General features: G+C 41.2%; 1 protein-coding gene across 2 annotated transcripts; it reads right to left on the reverse strand.

The window, feature by feature from the left end:
- Positions 1-2,049: 2,049 nt before the first annotated feature.
- Positions 2,050-12,286, reverse strand: SPX (spexin hormone). Of its 2 annotated transcripts, none has more exons than XM_066361122.1 (5): positions 12,227-12,286; positions 11,964-12,021; positions 11,319-11,381; positions 9,931-10,014; positions 2,050-3,467 (listed from the first exon to the last, which is right to left on the reverse strand). In XM_066361122.1, the coding sequence occupies exons 1-5, from the start codon at positions 12,251-12,253 to the stop codon at positions 3,412-3,414; spliced, it is 288 nt and encodes a 95-aa protein (XP_066217219.1). In that variant the 5' UTR covers positions 12,254-12,286; the 3' UTR covers positions 2,050-3,411. The 2 variants fall into 2 exon arrangements, with proteins under 2 accessions (XP_066217219.1, XP_066217218.1); XM_066361121.1 differs by having other exon boundaries at positions 2,050-3,470.
- Between the last annotated feature and the right edge of the window lie 352 nt (positions 12,287-12,638).

The raw sequence follows: 12,638 nt of genomic DNA on the forward strand, positions 1-12,638 counted from the left end.
GATACCCAGGGAAACAGAGTAATTTGAGAACCCACACTGGAGGTTTTATTTACACACACACACACACACACACACACACAGCCATAGATAGCCACAGGGGAGGTAGGATATAGAGGCAAAGAGAGAAACAGCAACTGGAACTGTGTTAAAAGTGGCTGCAAGTCCAAGTGGGAGGTGGGGGTACTCTAGTGCAGTGATCCCGAACCCCCGGGCCGTGGACCGGTACCGATCCGTGGGCCATTTGGTACTGGTCTGCAGAGAAAGAATATATAACTTACATTATTTCTGTTTTATTTATATTTAAGTCTGAATGATGTTTTATTTTTTTTAAAAATGACCAGATTCCCTCTGTTACATCCATCTAAGACTCACTCTACTTTTGACGCTTGTCTCGGTCACGTGATACATTTATCCGTCCCACCCTAAAGGCTGGTCCGTGAAAATATTTTCTGACATTAAACCGGTCCGTGGCCCAAAAAAGGTTGGGGACCACTGCTCTAGTGCATAGATATGCATGGGAGGCAGATATTTCCTAATTTTAAAATCCAGGCCATTCAACGTAAAAAGTTTTCATCACTGATCATTTGTTCATTTCACTGTTAAAAAAGATAGAAATAAAGACAATTGCAAAGATACCTGAAGAGAGACACAGAGTTATATAGCAAACTGAGAGTAGGGGACTTTATGCAATGACTGTGCTAATCAGCACAGCTGTTCAGCAGAGGAGCAAGCAGTCAAGGAACTCAATTTAAAAATTCTGTTTTAATTAAGTACAAAGAAGAAGACATAGGTACTAAAATCATGGACCTGGGTTTTAAAGAGAATTTTATGAATTTGTCTCCACAAGCAAGAGAAGTGAAGGCAAAAATTAATGAATGGGACTACATCAGACTAAGAAGTTTTTGCTCAGCAAGAGAAACTGATAACAAAATAAACAGAAAGCCAACTAAATGGGAAATGATATTTTCAAACAACAGCTCAGATAAGGGCCTAATATCCAAAATATACAAAGAACTCATAAAACTCAACAACAAACAAACAAACAATCCAATAAAAAAATGGGAAGAGGATATGAACAGACACTTCTCCCAGGAAGAAATACAAATGGCCAACAGATATATGAAAAGATGCTCATCTTCTTTAGCTATTAGAGAAATGCAAATCAAAACTGCAATGAGATACCACCTCACACCTGTTCGATTAGCTATTATTAACAAGACAGGTAATAGCAAATGTTGGAGAGGCTGTGGAGAAAAAGGAACCCTCATACACTGTTGGTGGGAATGTAAAGTAGTACAACCATTATGGAAGAAAGTATGATGGTTCCCCAAAAAACTGAAAATAGAACTACCTTATGACCCAGCAATCCCTCTACTGGGTATATACCCCAAAAACTCAGAAACATTGATACGTAAAGACACATGCAGCCCCATGTTTAATGCAGCATTGTTCACAGTGGCCAGGACATGGAAACAACCAAAAAGCCCATCAATAGATGACTGGATAAAGAAGATGTGGCACATATACACTATGGAATACTACTCAGCCATAAGAAATGATGACACCGGATCATTTACAGCAAAATGGTGGGATCTTGATAACATGATACGAAGCGAAATAAGTAAATCAGAAAAAACCAAGAACTGCATTATTCCATAAGTAGGTGGGACATAAAAGTGAAACTAAGAGACATTGATAAGAGTGTGGTGGTTACGGGGGTGGGGGGGGGTGGGGGGGGGGAGGGAGGGAGAGGGAAAGGGGGAGGGGGAGGGGCACAAAGAAAACTAGATAGAAGGTGACAGTGGACAATCTGACTTTGGGTGATGGGTATGCAACATAATTGAACGACAAGATAACCTGGACTTGTTATCTTTGAATATATGTATCCTGATTTATTGATGTCGCCCCATTAAAAAAATAAAATTATTTTTAAAAAAATAAAATAAAATAAAAATTCTGTTTTAGGACAGATTACTTGAGATTGTCTTAGTTTACTGTCAGAAGAATGATTTCACAAGATAGATTTTAAAACATGTTCTGAGACTAGACAGTGTTTAAGTAGCCAAAATGTGTATGTCTATGTCAGATGAATAAAATAATTATCAAAAAACTGGATATATGCACTCTCTAGAAAATCCACTTTAAAATCAAATCATAATTAACGACAGGTGCCTATTATAATGCCACAGATTTTTTAATGCTAGCATTTTTTTTTGCAGAGGTCAACGTTACATTAACTTGAATATAGTTTCACTATTCAATTATGAAACAAGTTCCAGACAAAACTTAAAAGCAGGATTTTGATAACACAGTAAAATTGTAATTCCAAGTTACAGAGACATTTACATATCAGCTACTGAATAGTGTGCTATATACTGATGACAGTAAGAATTAATACTTTCTACTTATGACATTTATCAACAACTTTCAATCAATTAGGTAAAAATAATTAACATGATGGTCATATTGCAATTACAAATTAATATATTTTACATTTACTATAGGTATACAAGTGTATATATATTTTTCAAATAGTACTGTATCTAAGGTGGCTTTTAAAAGGAGTAAATTAGGCATACTGCCATGCACTTACGTTATCAGGGTACCTTTACATGTTTTGATGTCAAATAAAGCTTAGGGTTCTCGTCAATTTAAGTAAGCAGTCTTTGCGTCTGTGTAGCCATGGGAAATGGGTTACCTCTAAAAAATAGGTTTGTTCTTTTTGTACAAGGTACAGAGAGAGGATCAGAGTGTGTTTTATCTGTTTATTTCCTGGTGACTTTTAGATCCACGTCTCTCATTGAACTCAGGTCGAGCCCAGAGAGTACATGGGGGAGCCCCACGCTGTGGAACCTGCAACCGGCTCCAGCCTCACCAAGTCCCCTCCTTCAGCAATGGCTCCGAAGTGCTCTAATCACAGGGCTCTTCTCTGTCATCCCCTGCCCCCTTCCCTTCGTAGCAATTTGCTTCTGCTAGATGAACTGCTGAGAGATCACACTCTACTCCTCATCCTGCCATGTGCCCTCCTCACCATCCTTGGACATGGGAGAGGGGGAAAAGGAGAAGGAGATTTCCTGCTGGGTGACAAGGCATTGCAAGTGGGTGACAGAATGAGAAAACCAATAACTAATAATTATTAGATTAAGACGAGTATTTGTTGTAAAAAAAAAATACTTATCATCGCAAATGCTCTAGAAAATTTGAGAGTAAGCAGAAGGTGATCTAAATAGGACCTGAATAAATTGTTTTAAAAAGGCAAAGATACTCTCAGCTAAAAACATCATCTTACATTTGCTTCCAGAAGAATAAAATCAGCTGTTCACATTCCCAAAATTGCAAATGAAGTAAAAAGGGTGCACGGGTTTTATTCACATGGTTCATGTCTGTAACTGAATTTCATTTGGTATTGTTTCACCAGTTTTGCAGACTGTCGTCCAAGAACCTGGTTTGATCAAAGTTTCCTTCTCCTGCTGTAAAAAAAAAAAAAAAATTACATAAAATAAACACATTTTCCATGTTTTTAAAGAAAAAAAAGATGAAGATAACCTCAGGAAATAAACAGTGTCCTACATCATACTAACTCATGCACTCTGCCACTGAAAATCCAAAAAAGGGAGGGGGGGATTGATTGATTTAGTTTTAAAATTCTTTCCTCACCTTGAGACATACTGGGGAATCACATGTCACATCTGACTCTCCATACTGAATGAAACTATAACGTGGTATGTTTGACAGAAATATGAAAAAGCCATGTCTCTCTTTAAGTATACCTCATGTCTAAAATGCCTACCATTAGAATCAATGGCTTGCATCAAGGTTTTTTCTCTATATTTAAAATGCATCTTACTTGGAAAAGATGAGATAGGAACACATTTGTTCATATTCTCTTATTATATGAGCTAGAGGTCAGGGGAGGAAATGAGACAGAAAGAAGGGACATTTGTTAGCTTTATAGGACTGCAAAACTTTAGAGCCTGAGTTATCACATCTGGGGCCAGGATAGCTAAAGTCAGATGATAACTCCCCAGAGTCCTCGGATTCTAAGAAGTGGAAGAGCAAACACTACAATGGATTGGGCAGAAGGAGTAGCCAGAGGCAAAATACTTTTTCAAATTTTGTCTAAAATCATCTCTAGATAAAACCACATTCCCTCGGTTTAGTTACAATATAATTTGAATGTCTTAGTTTCATTTTTACCTGAATTACCGGTGCATTTTGAAATATTAGAAATAACAGACTGCTTTTTTTAAAAAAATGAAAAAAAAACCCCACCTCAACAGTAGGCATCCTTGTATATAGTCCACTGAAATTAAAACCCACTGTACAAAAAAGCTCTCCGAATACTACCTTGGAACTTTAGAATAAACATATTGATGGTGACTAGTGGTTAATATATGGGAATCCAAAACTTTACATCAATTTAAACAAATAAAAATTTGTTTCCTTATTTCATTATGAAAGACAAGCCATTCTGGAAACTTTAATAATTAAAAAAATACATGTATTTTCCAAGAAAGACTTGAAATGGGGATCTATAATCCCACACTCTTCCCTTAACTTTCTTTCTTTTTTATATTTTCTTTATTGATTTTTAGAGAGAGGAGAGAGAGAGAATGAAAGAGAGAGAGAGAGAAAGAGGGGGGAGAAACAGGACACATCAACTCATAGTACTATAGTTGCTTCCTTTTTTTTAAAAATTTTTTTAATTACAGAGACAGAGAGAGGGACAGATAGGGACAGACAGACAGAAAGAGAGAAAGATAAGAAGCATCAATTCTTCGTTGAAGCACCTTAGTTGTTCATTGATTGCTTTCTCATATGTCCCTTGACTGGGAGGCTACAGCAGACTGAGTGACCCCTTGCTCAAGCCAGTGACCCTGGGCTCAAGCTGGTGAGCCTTGCTCAAACCAGATGAGCCCGTGCTCAAGCCGGCAACCTCGGGGTTTTGAACCTGGGTCCTCTGCGTCCCAGTTTGAATCTCTATCCACTGTGCCACCGCCTGGTCAAAGGATGGAAGTTTTTTGTTTTGTTTTTTTACATTTTATTTATTCATTTTTTTAGAGAGAGGAGACACAGAGAGAGAAAGAGACAGAGAGAGGAAAGAAATAGAAAGAACAGAGGGAGGAGCAGGAAGCATCAACTCCCATATGTGCCTTGACCGGGCAAGCCTGGGGTTTCGAACCGGCGACCTCAGTGTTCCAGGTCGACGCTTTTACCCACTGCGCCACCACAGGTCAGGATATAGTTGCTTCCTGTATGTGCCTCTACTGGGCAAGCCTGGGGTTTCAAACCGGTGACCTCAGTGTTCCAGGTCAATGCTTGATCCAGGTCAGGCTTCCCTTAACTTTCTACTAAAGATCTATTTCCTCTTGAAAATGAGCTCTTCCTTTTCTTTTCTAGCTCATTTGCCTTTCTGGCTCTGCACATCTTGCCAACAACCAAATTGAAAACCTCGTTATCAACCTCTCTCCATCAGCACTCTCCTCCTACTGACCTCAACAATTGGGAAGTGTGCCAGATACTGAATTTAGAAAAGACTGCCTAAGATGCAGCATCCTCTACCCATGATCTATTTCTCATCTTCTTACTGCAAGAGTTCTGCCAGCCATGCCAACTAGTACCTGCTTTCTTTTTTCTCTGCAGTGTCCTTTCTTGAGCCAAATTCCCTGTAAACAAGGTTTCAGAAGAGACAAGCAGCAGCAAATTGTAACACTGTGTGGGGTCTGCGCAGAAGTCTTGTGGAATTCTGTTCAGTGACCTCTCCCAGACAGCACAATCTTCCTCTCCCTTTGATGCCTGTATTCTTACTAACCATTCTGCTATATTTGACACTTCTAAGGCCTCCTTTCTTAAAACTTTCCATCCTTGACTTTTGGATACATTGGTATTCTGGTTCTCCTGTTACCTTCCTGCCTGCTTCTTTTAATGTCCCTTCACTGATATGATGATCCCCTTTTCCTTAGATCTTGGGGCATTCTCCAAGGCAAATCTTTTATTATCTGCCCTTCTCCCATTACATCTAGGGATCTAGGAAGGATCTCCATTTTCATGGTTTCAACCTTGATTAACTGGTTCTCAATTTCCAGTTGTTCCTAAACCCACTGATCATTTGAGTAATTTGGGGGTACTTCTTTTTTCTTTTTTGGGAAGAATGGTGTTTTTTTGTTTTTTTAATTTAATTTTTTTATTTATTCATTTTTTAGAGAGGAGAGGGAGAGACAGAGAGAGAAAGAGAGAGAGAGAGAGAGAGAGAGAGAGGAGAGACAGAGAGAGAGAAGGGGGGGAGGAGCTGGAAGCATCAACTCCCATATGTGCCTTGACCAGGCAAGCCCAGGGTTTCGAACCGGCGACCTCAGCATTTCCAGGTCGACGCTTTATCCACTGTGCCACCACAGGTCAGGCCGAATGGTGTTTTGTTAAAAAAAAAATTATTTATTTGTTTTTAGAGAGGAGAGAAAGAAAGAGAGAGAAGGGAGGGAGGAGCAGGAAGCATCAACTCCCATATGTGCCTTGACCTGGCAAGCCTGGGGTTTTGAATGGGTGACCTTAGCATTCCAGGTTGACATTTTATTCACTGCACCACCGCAGGTCAGGCCTGGGGGAACTTCTTAAGGACACAGATTCCAAGTCCTTAGTCAAGTTATACAGAATCAATATCTCTGGGCCTCAAGCCAAGAAATCCCAATTTTCAATAAGCATTCCAGTTAATTCTGATGGGACGAATCCATAGGTGGGTAGTAGAAAACCACTGAGACATTCACTGGAGTGTCTCTGTCATCTCAAACTGAACCTTAATTATGACCACAGAAATTGTTATTCCTTATTGGTATCACCATTTTAAACTCTCACACAGAAAATGTTAAAAAATGTGCTTAGCCTGACCAGGCGGTAGCACAGTGGATAGATTGTCAGACTAGGACATGGAGGACCCAGTTTCAAAACCCCAAAGCTGCTGGCTTGAGCGCGGGCTCCTCTGGTTTGAGCAAGGCTCACCAGCTTGAGCTCAAGGTCGCTGGCTTGAGCAAGGGGTAACTCAGTCTGCTGTAGCCCCACTGTCAAGGCACATATGAGAAAGCAATCAATGAACAACTAAGGTGCCACAATGAAGAATTGATGCTTCTCATCTCTCTCCTTTCCTGTCTGTCCCTATCTGTCCCCCTTTCTGTCTCTGTCACACACACACACACACACACACACACACACACACACACACACAAATGTGCTTAACTCTGAATTCTCTTTTATACCTTTACTGAATAGCTATCCCGTGTTATCTGTTGTGCCTTCCAGGACACCTCAGAGTGGAGCTTCTCCATCTATCCCTACTGGCTGTGCCCCGTCACTTCATGCCCATACTAACTTCCTCAGTTCCTTACTGACTTCCTTCCCCTCACTTTCCTCTTCAACACCAGCCATATGAGATGCGGCATGGCATACTTGAAAGAGCTACAGAGACACACAGACCTACATTAAAATCCTAATATCACTTCTAACTATGACTTTAAGAAAGTAAATATACCTCTTGCAGGTTCAGGTTCCTGAGCTGTAAAGATCAGCTCTAACCTGGAAAGATTAATGTCTGACAGATACCATATGATTTCACTTCTCGGTGGAATCTAGAGAACAAAACATACAAAACAGAAACAGCCTCATAGACACAGAGGACAGACTGATGATTGCCAAAGGGGTGGGAAGTTGGGGAGCTGGGTGAAAAGGTGAAGGGATTAAGAAATACAAATTGGTAGTTACAAAATAGTCACAAGGATTTAAAGTACAGCATAGAAGTTAAAGTACAGCATTGTATTAACTACGCGTGGGGCCAGGTCGGTGCTAGAAATATCAGGGGGAATACTTTGTAAAGTGTATGATTGTCTAACTCTTATGCTGTAAGCCTGAAAATATAGAATAATATTGGATATAAACTGTAATTGAAAAATAAAAAAATTACTAAAAAGATTAAGGTCTGACACATAGTAGATGCTCCCATAATGTAGCTATTGTCACTGCTCTTCTCACTGCCCTGTCAGACTCACCTTCCATCACCAGGTCCTTTCTTTGCTGAAAAGCCAGAGAGCATCTTATTGATTCTCAGATAAAGAACAAGTTACCTTCTGTTCTTCACCCCAGGTCCAGGATGTACCTGCTCTGTGATAGTAGGCAACTTAATTAACCTTTCTGTGCCTTTATTTCCTTACCCGTAAAGTGTGGATAACAATGGTCTTTACCTCCCTGGATTACTGTGAGGATTAAATGTGTGAATCCATAACAAGTGCTTAGGACAGTGCTTGACCCACTGCATTTTAGTGAGCCCTCTAGAACTATTAGCTAGAGGTAGTAGAAATAGTAGTAGTAGTTGCCATAGCTCTCTCTATCATGACCACCACTATTACATTTTGCTATTCCACTGAATGCTCACCCCATCTTTTCACTGCAAAGGCCAGTCTCATTCTTGCTTTTGTATAATCTACTTTTCTCCCTGCCTGCTACAGGGCCTGGCACCTAACAGGCATAATAAATACTTGTTTGCTAAATTATGTATTATAACACCCTCTACTCCCACAAGTCAGCCCAGGCCATGGTCTAAATTCAGAAGCCCCATTTATCTCACTCTTGCATTTGCTTCTCATAGGTATGTTTTTCACAGCAAAGCCCTATGCTTGAAGAAGTTTTCTCTTTCCTCTTCCCCACATGGCCTGTTCCATACTAAGCACAGGACATTAATATCTCCATCAGCACAGGTGTCAGAGCATGGGGTAGCAGTCTGGGCTTTGACCACCACACTACTCACTGTACTTTAAAAAATACATTAAAAAATGGTTCCCATTGATTTGAGAGAGAGACAGAGACAGAAGAACAGAAGAGGGAAAGGACAGAGGAAGAGAAAGGGAGAGAGAGAAGCATCAACTCGTTTCACTTAGTTGTTTCATTTAATTGTGCATTCATTAATTACTTCTCCTCTGTGTCCTGACCAGCAGTTGAACCGGTGACCTCTGGCATACAGGGACGACACTTCATCCACTGAGCAACCCAGCCAGGGCCTTAAATACATTTTAACATTTAAATATGTTATAAATACAACAGTATTACAATTTTTGAGAAGGAAAAGTCTAGGTCTATTTATTATGCCTTGATAAATTCTATTTTTAATAGTAATAAAACTCACAAAATTTATTCATTTAGCTCTTAGCAGCTCTGCACATGGATATTATTATTCCATTTACCAACTGATACTAAGGCTCAGGGTCACCCCAAGAGCCAGAGTGCGAACCAAGTACTGTTAATAGATTCCAAAAGCCCTGGCTAATCCGATATCAAGATACCTTAATTCAACTAGTAGTTTTAATGCTACCTGAACAGTCTTTCTATTTGAAGGTTACATTTAATCCCAGCATAGAGGAACCTGTGTAGTGTAGTGAAATGTACGCCGGCTTACAATCAGAACTGGCCCATATCTATTAGGGTGAACCATATGAAACTGCTATGTTTGTAAGTAAAAAAAAAAGGGGGGGGGTGCTTTTCAGCAATTTCATTTAGATCAACCTTGAATAGTGAGTAATTGGATTTGTGATTATTTAAATCTGTTTTGGCCTCAGGTTTTCAACTATAAACATCATGAAATTGGACTCTGAACGTTTTCAGTTCTAAAGTTCTAAGAAAATAAAAGTTACAATAGGTTATGAATTGTGGAAGTCACATGAAACACACCAGTCTCACCAAGGAAATATTTTTATGTTCTCAGGACTCATTTTAATGAGAAATACACTGGTCTTTAAATAATCAACATTCTGTGAATTTCTGGGGTAGGGGCAACTGTTAATTACTTTTTAAAACCTGAATAAATAAAGTCAACCTTGTTGTACACAACACAGAATCCCCAAAGTAATCAAAGCATCTCTGTTCTATGGTTGAAAAGGGTCACTATACTTGTACCTTCTTGTGGTTTCTGCCAGGAAGCCAACAGCAGAGCTGCAGCCTCTGGAAGAGTCAGCAGTCGGGCGCTTGGACTTCGTCTTTCTGGAGAAACAAAAACGTATATAGAGTGTGTTAACATTTAAATATTTGTATAGATAAATTCTAGCCCATTATGCTTTAACACTAGAAAAACCTCAGTGAAATACATTTTTGATCCCTCAACAAAGAGTGGAAGACTGATTTCATAAATTGAAACATTGCACACATCCCCTGGGCATTATTTGCAATTGGTTATGTATATTTCAGGGTATGTAATATTATAGGGTGTGGAAGAGAATTTAAACTACAGTATATAAGACACAGAATTTCATGAAAGCAAAGAGGATTAAGATAAAGAGCCCATGAAAAATTTCCCCCTTCAGAGATTAATATGGAATGTCTGGACAGATAGTTTAGATGTGATCCTGCATGGAGCCTGGACAACCTCCTCTGTCATTCCTTCCAAAGCAGATAATCCCCATTCTTGGCCACTTGTAAGATAATTATTTGAATGAAAGGGTATCTGCTAAATATCCAAAATGATTTCAAATCTAAGATGACAGAAACCATAATTTTTAATGTGGGAGCAACTGAAGTGGAAAAACATAGCTTAGTCTGGTAAATTAAATAAGCTTAACTACACTGCAATCTTGGAGAAGGTAAACAGATATTTGTTAAGCACCTACTATGTGCTGAACACAGTGTTCGGTATTTTTCAGGAAAAGTATACTTTTTATTTTTAGCATTTCAATCTTTAAATGTTATCAAAATTAATTGTATTTTTATAATCCAGTGGCATGAAATAGTTTATCATTGAAAAGTAGTCCCTGGTATCATTCTTTATAGCCTCTATTAACTATTTCTGGTTTGGAACATTTTATTTAATAGCTCTTTCTAGTAATATAAGAGGCACACGTTTGAAAAGTTTCTAGGCAAATCACTATCATCATCTTCATTACCAAAACACTGTATAAAAGAAAACTGTGCACAGGTGCTGTCATAGCGGGGAGGTTCATTTTTCGAGGCAGCCGTACAGTTCTCCCTACCCCTCCTTACCTCTCGGAGCTGAACCCCTGGACGTGGACCCCTCCCCCGTGATATCTGCACGCCCGGCGGCCAAGTCAGGTTCGCGGAGGGGCAGCCCCAGGCTCCGCACCCTTGCCACCACTGGGGCAGGGCGTCGTGAGCGGCGCTCAGGGCGGCCCCTGCGCGGCGCCCTGCCAGGTAGCGAGACGCTCAGGGCGGCCCCTGCGCGGCGCCCTGCCGGGAAGCGAGACGCTTTCGTTCCGCACCGGGCGGAGCGCGCCGGATCCTCTTGTCCTGCTCTACTGCGCCGGCCCGGCCCCCTCGCTCCGGCGGTTGCTCACCCGGCGGCGGCCGGTCGGTGAGGTCCTTCCGCCGACTCTGGTCGGAGATGAAGTGGCGCCCCTCTGCAAAGGCGAGACACGCGGCTCAGCGCCCGCCCGGCCAGCCACGATCGGGGTTAAACCACGGCGGCTCCGCGCCGCGCAGCCTCCGGACCGGGAAGCGGGGGATGCGGCGGCCGCGGGGAGACCCCTGGTCAGGGGAGCCCACGCTGGGCTGCTGGGTTTCGGGTGGTCGGCGCACAATCCCCGGGTGTGCCAGCAACCGACGAAGAGACCTGGCGGAGGGTCCTGTGCGCCCCTGGCTGGAGCCCTGAGCGGGCTTTGCAAGTGGGGGCTGGCTTACCAGCCAGTGCAATGTTTCCCAGACAACCCCAGAGTCGTACCTTGTGGCAAGGCCACCAACCCGCCTTAGGATGGGAAGATTTCAGTCTTCTCCTTCCACCGACAACCCCCCCTCCTCCCCGCCAGACCCCACTTTCCCTCTTCCTTGATTAACTGAGACCGGGATGACCTTGACCTCAGTTACTGAAGGGAACAAACTTGATAGTACTCTCCCCCCGCAGTTCTCCCTCTATTCCGTGGACTCATGCACCCCAAGGGACCTTCCTTTACTGCAGCAGGGAGAGCAAGGCGTTGGGAACGTACGTGCACCCTTTAGGTAAAGCATAGCTTGAGGAGTCCAGTTCCTTCTCTCAAAGAGTCTCTACAACCCAGGAGAAGAGAAAAGCAGTTAATAAGACGTTGCAGCTTAGTCCTTTATTGGGAGGTGGGGGTGGAGAAGGAAAGAAATAAAGAAAGAAAAGAAAATGGAAAGGGGAAAGAGAGAGAAAAGAAAAAAAGGGGTGGGGAGAAAGGAAAGAACATTCAGGAGCTTCAATTATTATTATTTATTATTTGCGTTTGCTTACTTGTGGTGCGCTGCTGGAATTTCCCATGAAAGAAAACACCAGGAAAAGAGCCAAGGCTGTTGTTGCTAGACTTCTAAGTCCCTACAAGAAACGATCAATGTAACGAAGAAAGTAATTTTTATGCCTGTAGGATCTGATGCTTTCTTTCTTGCCTTCCAGTCAATTACAAACCCCTTACTTTTTGCCATGTTCTCTTTTAATACTCAGTATGGGGAGAAGAGGATTCTCTAGTCTGCCTATAATTTATCCACAAGAGTTCTCTTTTTCTAAAAAAAAAAAACACCTTAGAAATATATTTTCATTACTTAACCCAAATAATGAATTACATGAATAAGTGATTTTTTTCTTAGTAATATCAAATGATCCTAATATGCTAAGGCATATTGTTTATATATCCTCTAAAATGCTTATT

The sequence above is a fragment of the Saccopteryx leptura genome, chromosome 1, assembly GCF_036850995.1.
Source record: "Saccopteryx leptura isolate mSacLep1 chromosome 1, mSacLep1_pri_phased_curated, whole genome shotgun sequence".
Taxonomy (NCBI): Eukaryota; Metazoa; Chordata; class Mammalia; order Chiroptera; family Emballonuridae; genus Saccopteryx; species Saccopteryx leptura.

Bases quoted from the DNA above. Each gene is read 5' to 3' on its own strand.
- SPX (XM_066361121.1), bottom strand. From the start codon at position 12,253: ATGGGAAATTCCAGCAGCGCACCACAA. The intron at 12,022-12,226 runs GTAAGCAAACGC...CCTGGGTTGTAG, and splicing joins ATTCCAGCAGCGCACCACAA to AGACTCTTTGAGAGAAGGAA. The intron at 10,015-11,318 runs GTGAGCAACCGC...TTGTTTCTCCAG, and splicing joins CACCGACCGGCCGCCGCCGG to AAAGACGAAGTCCAAGCGCC.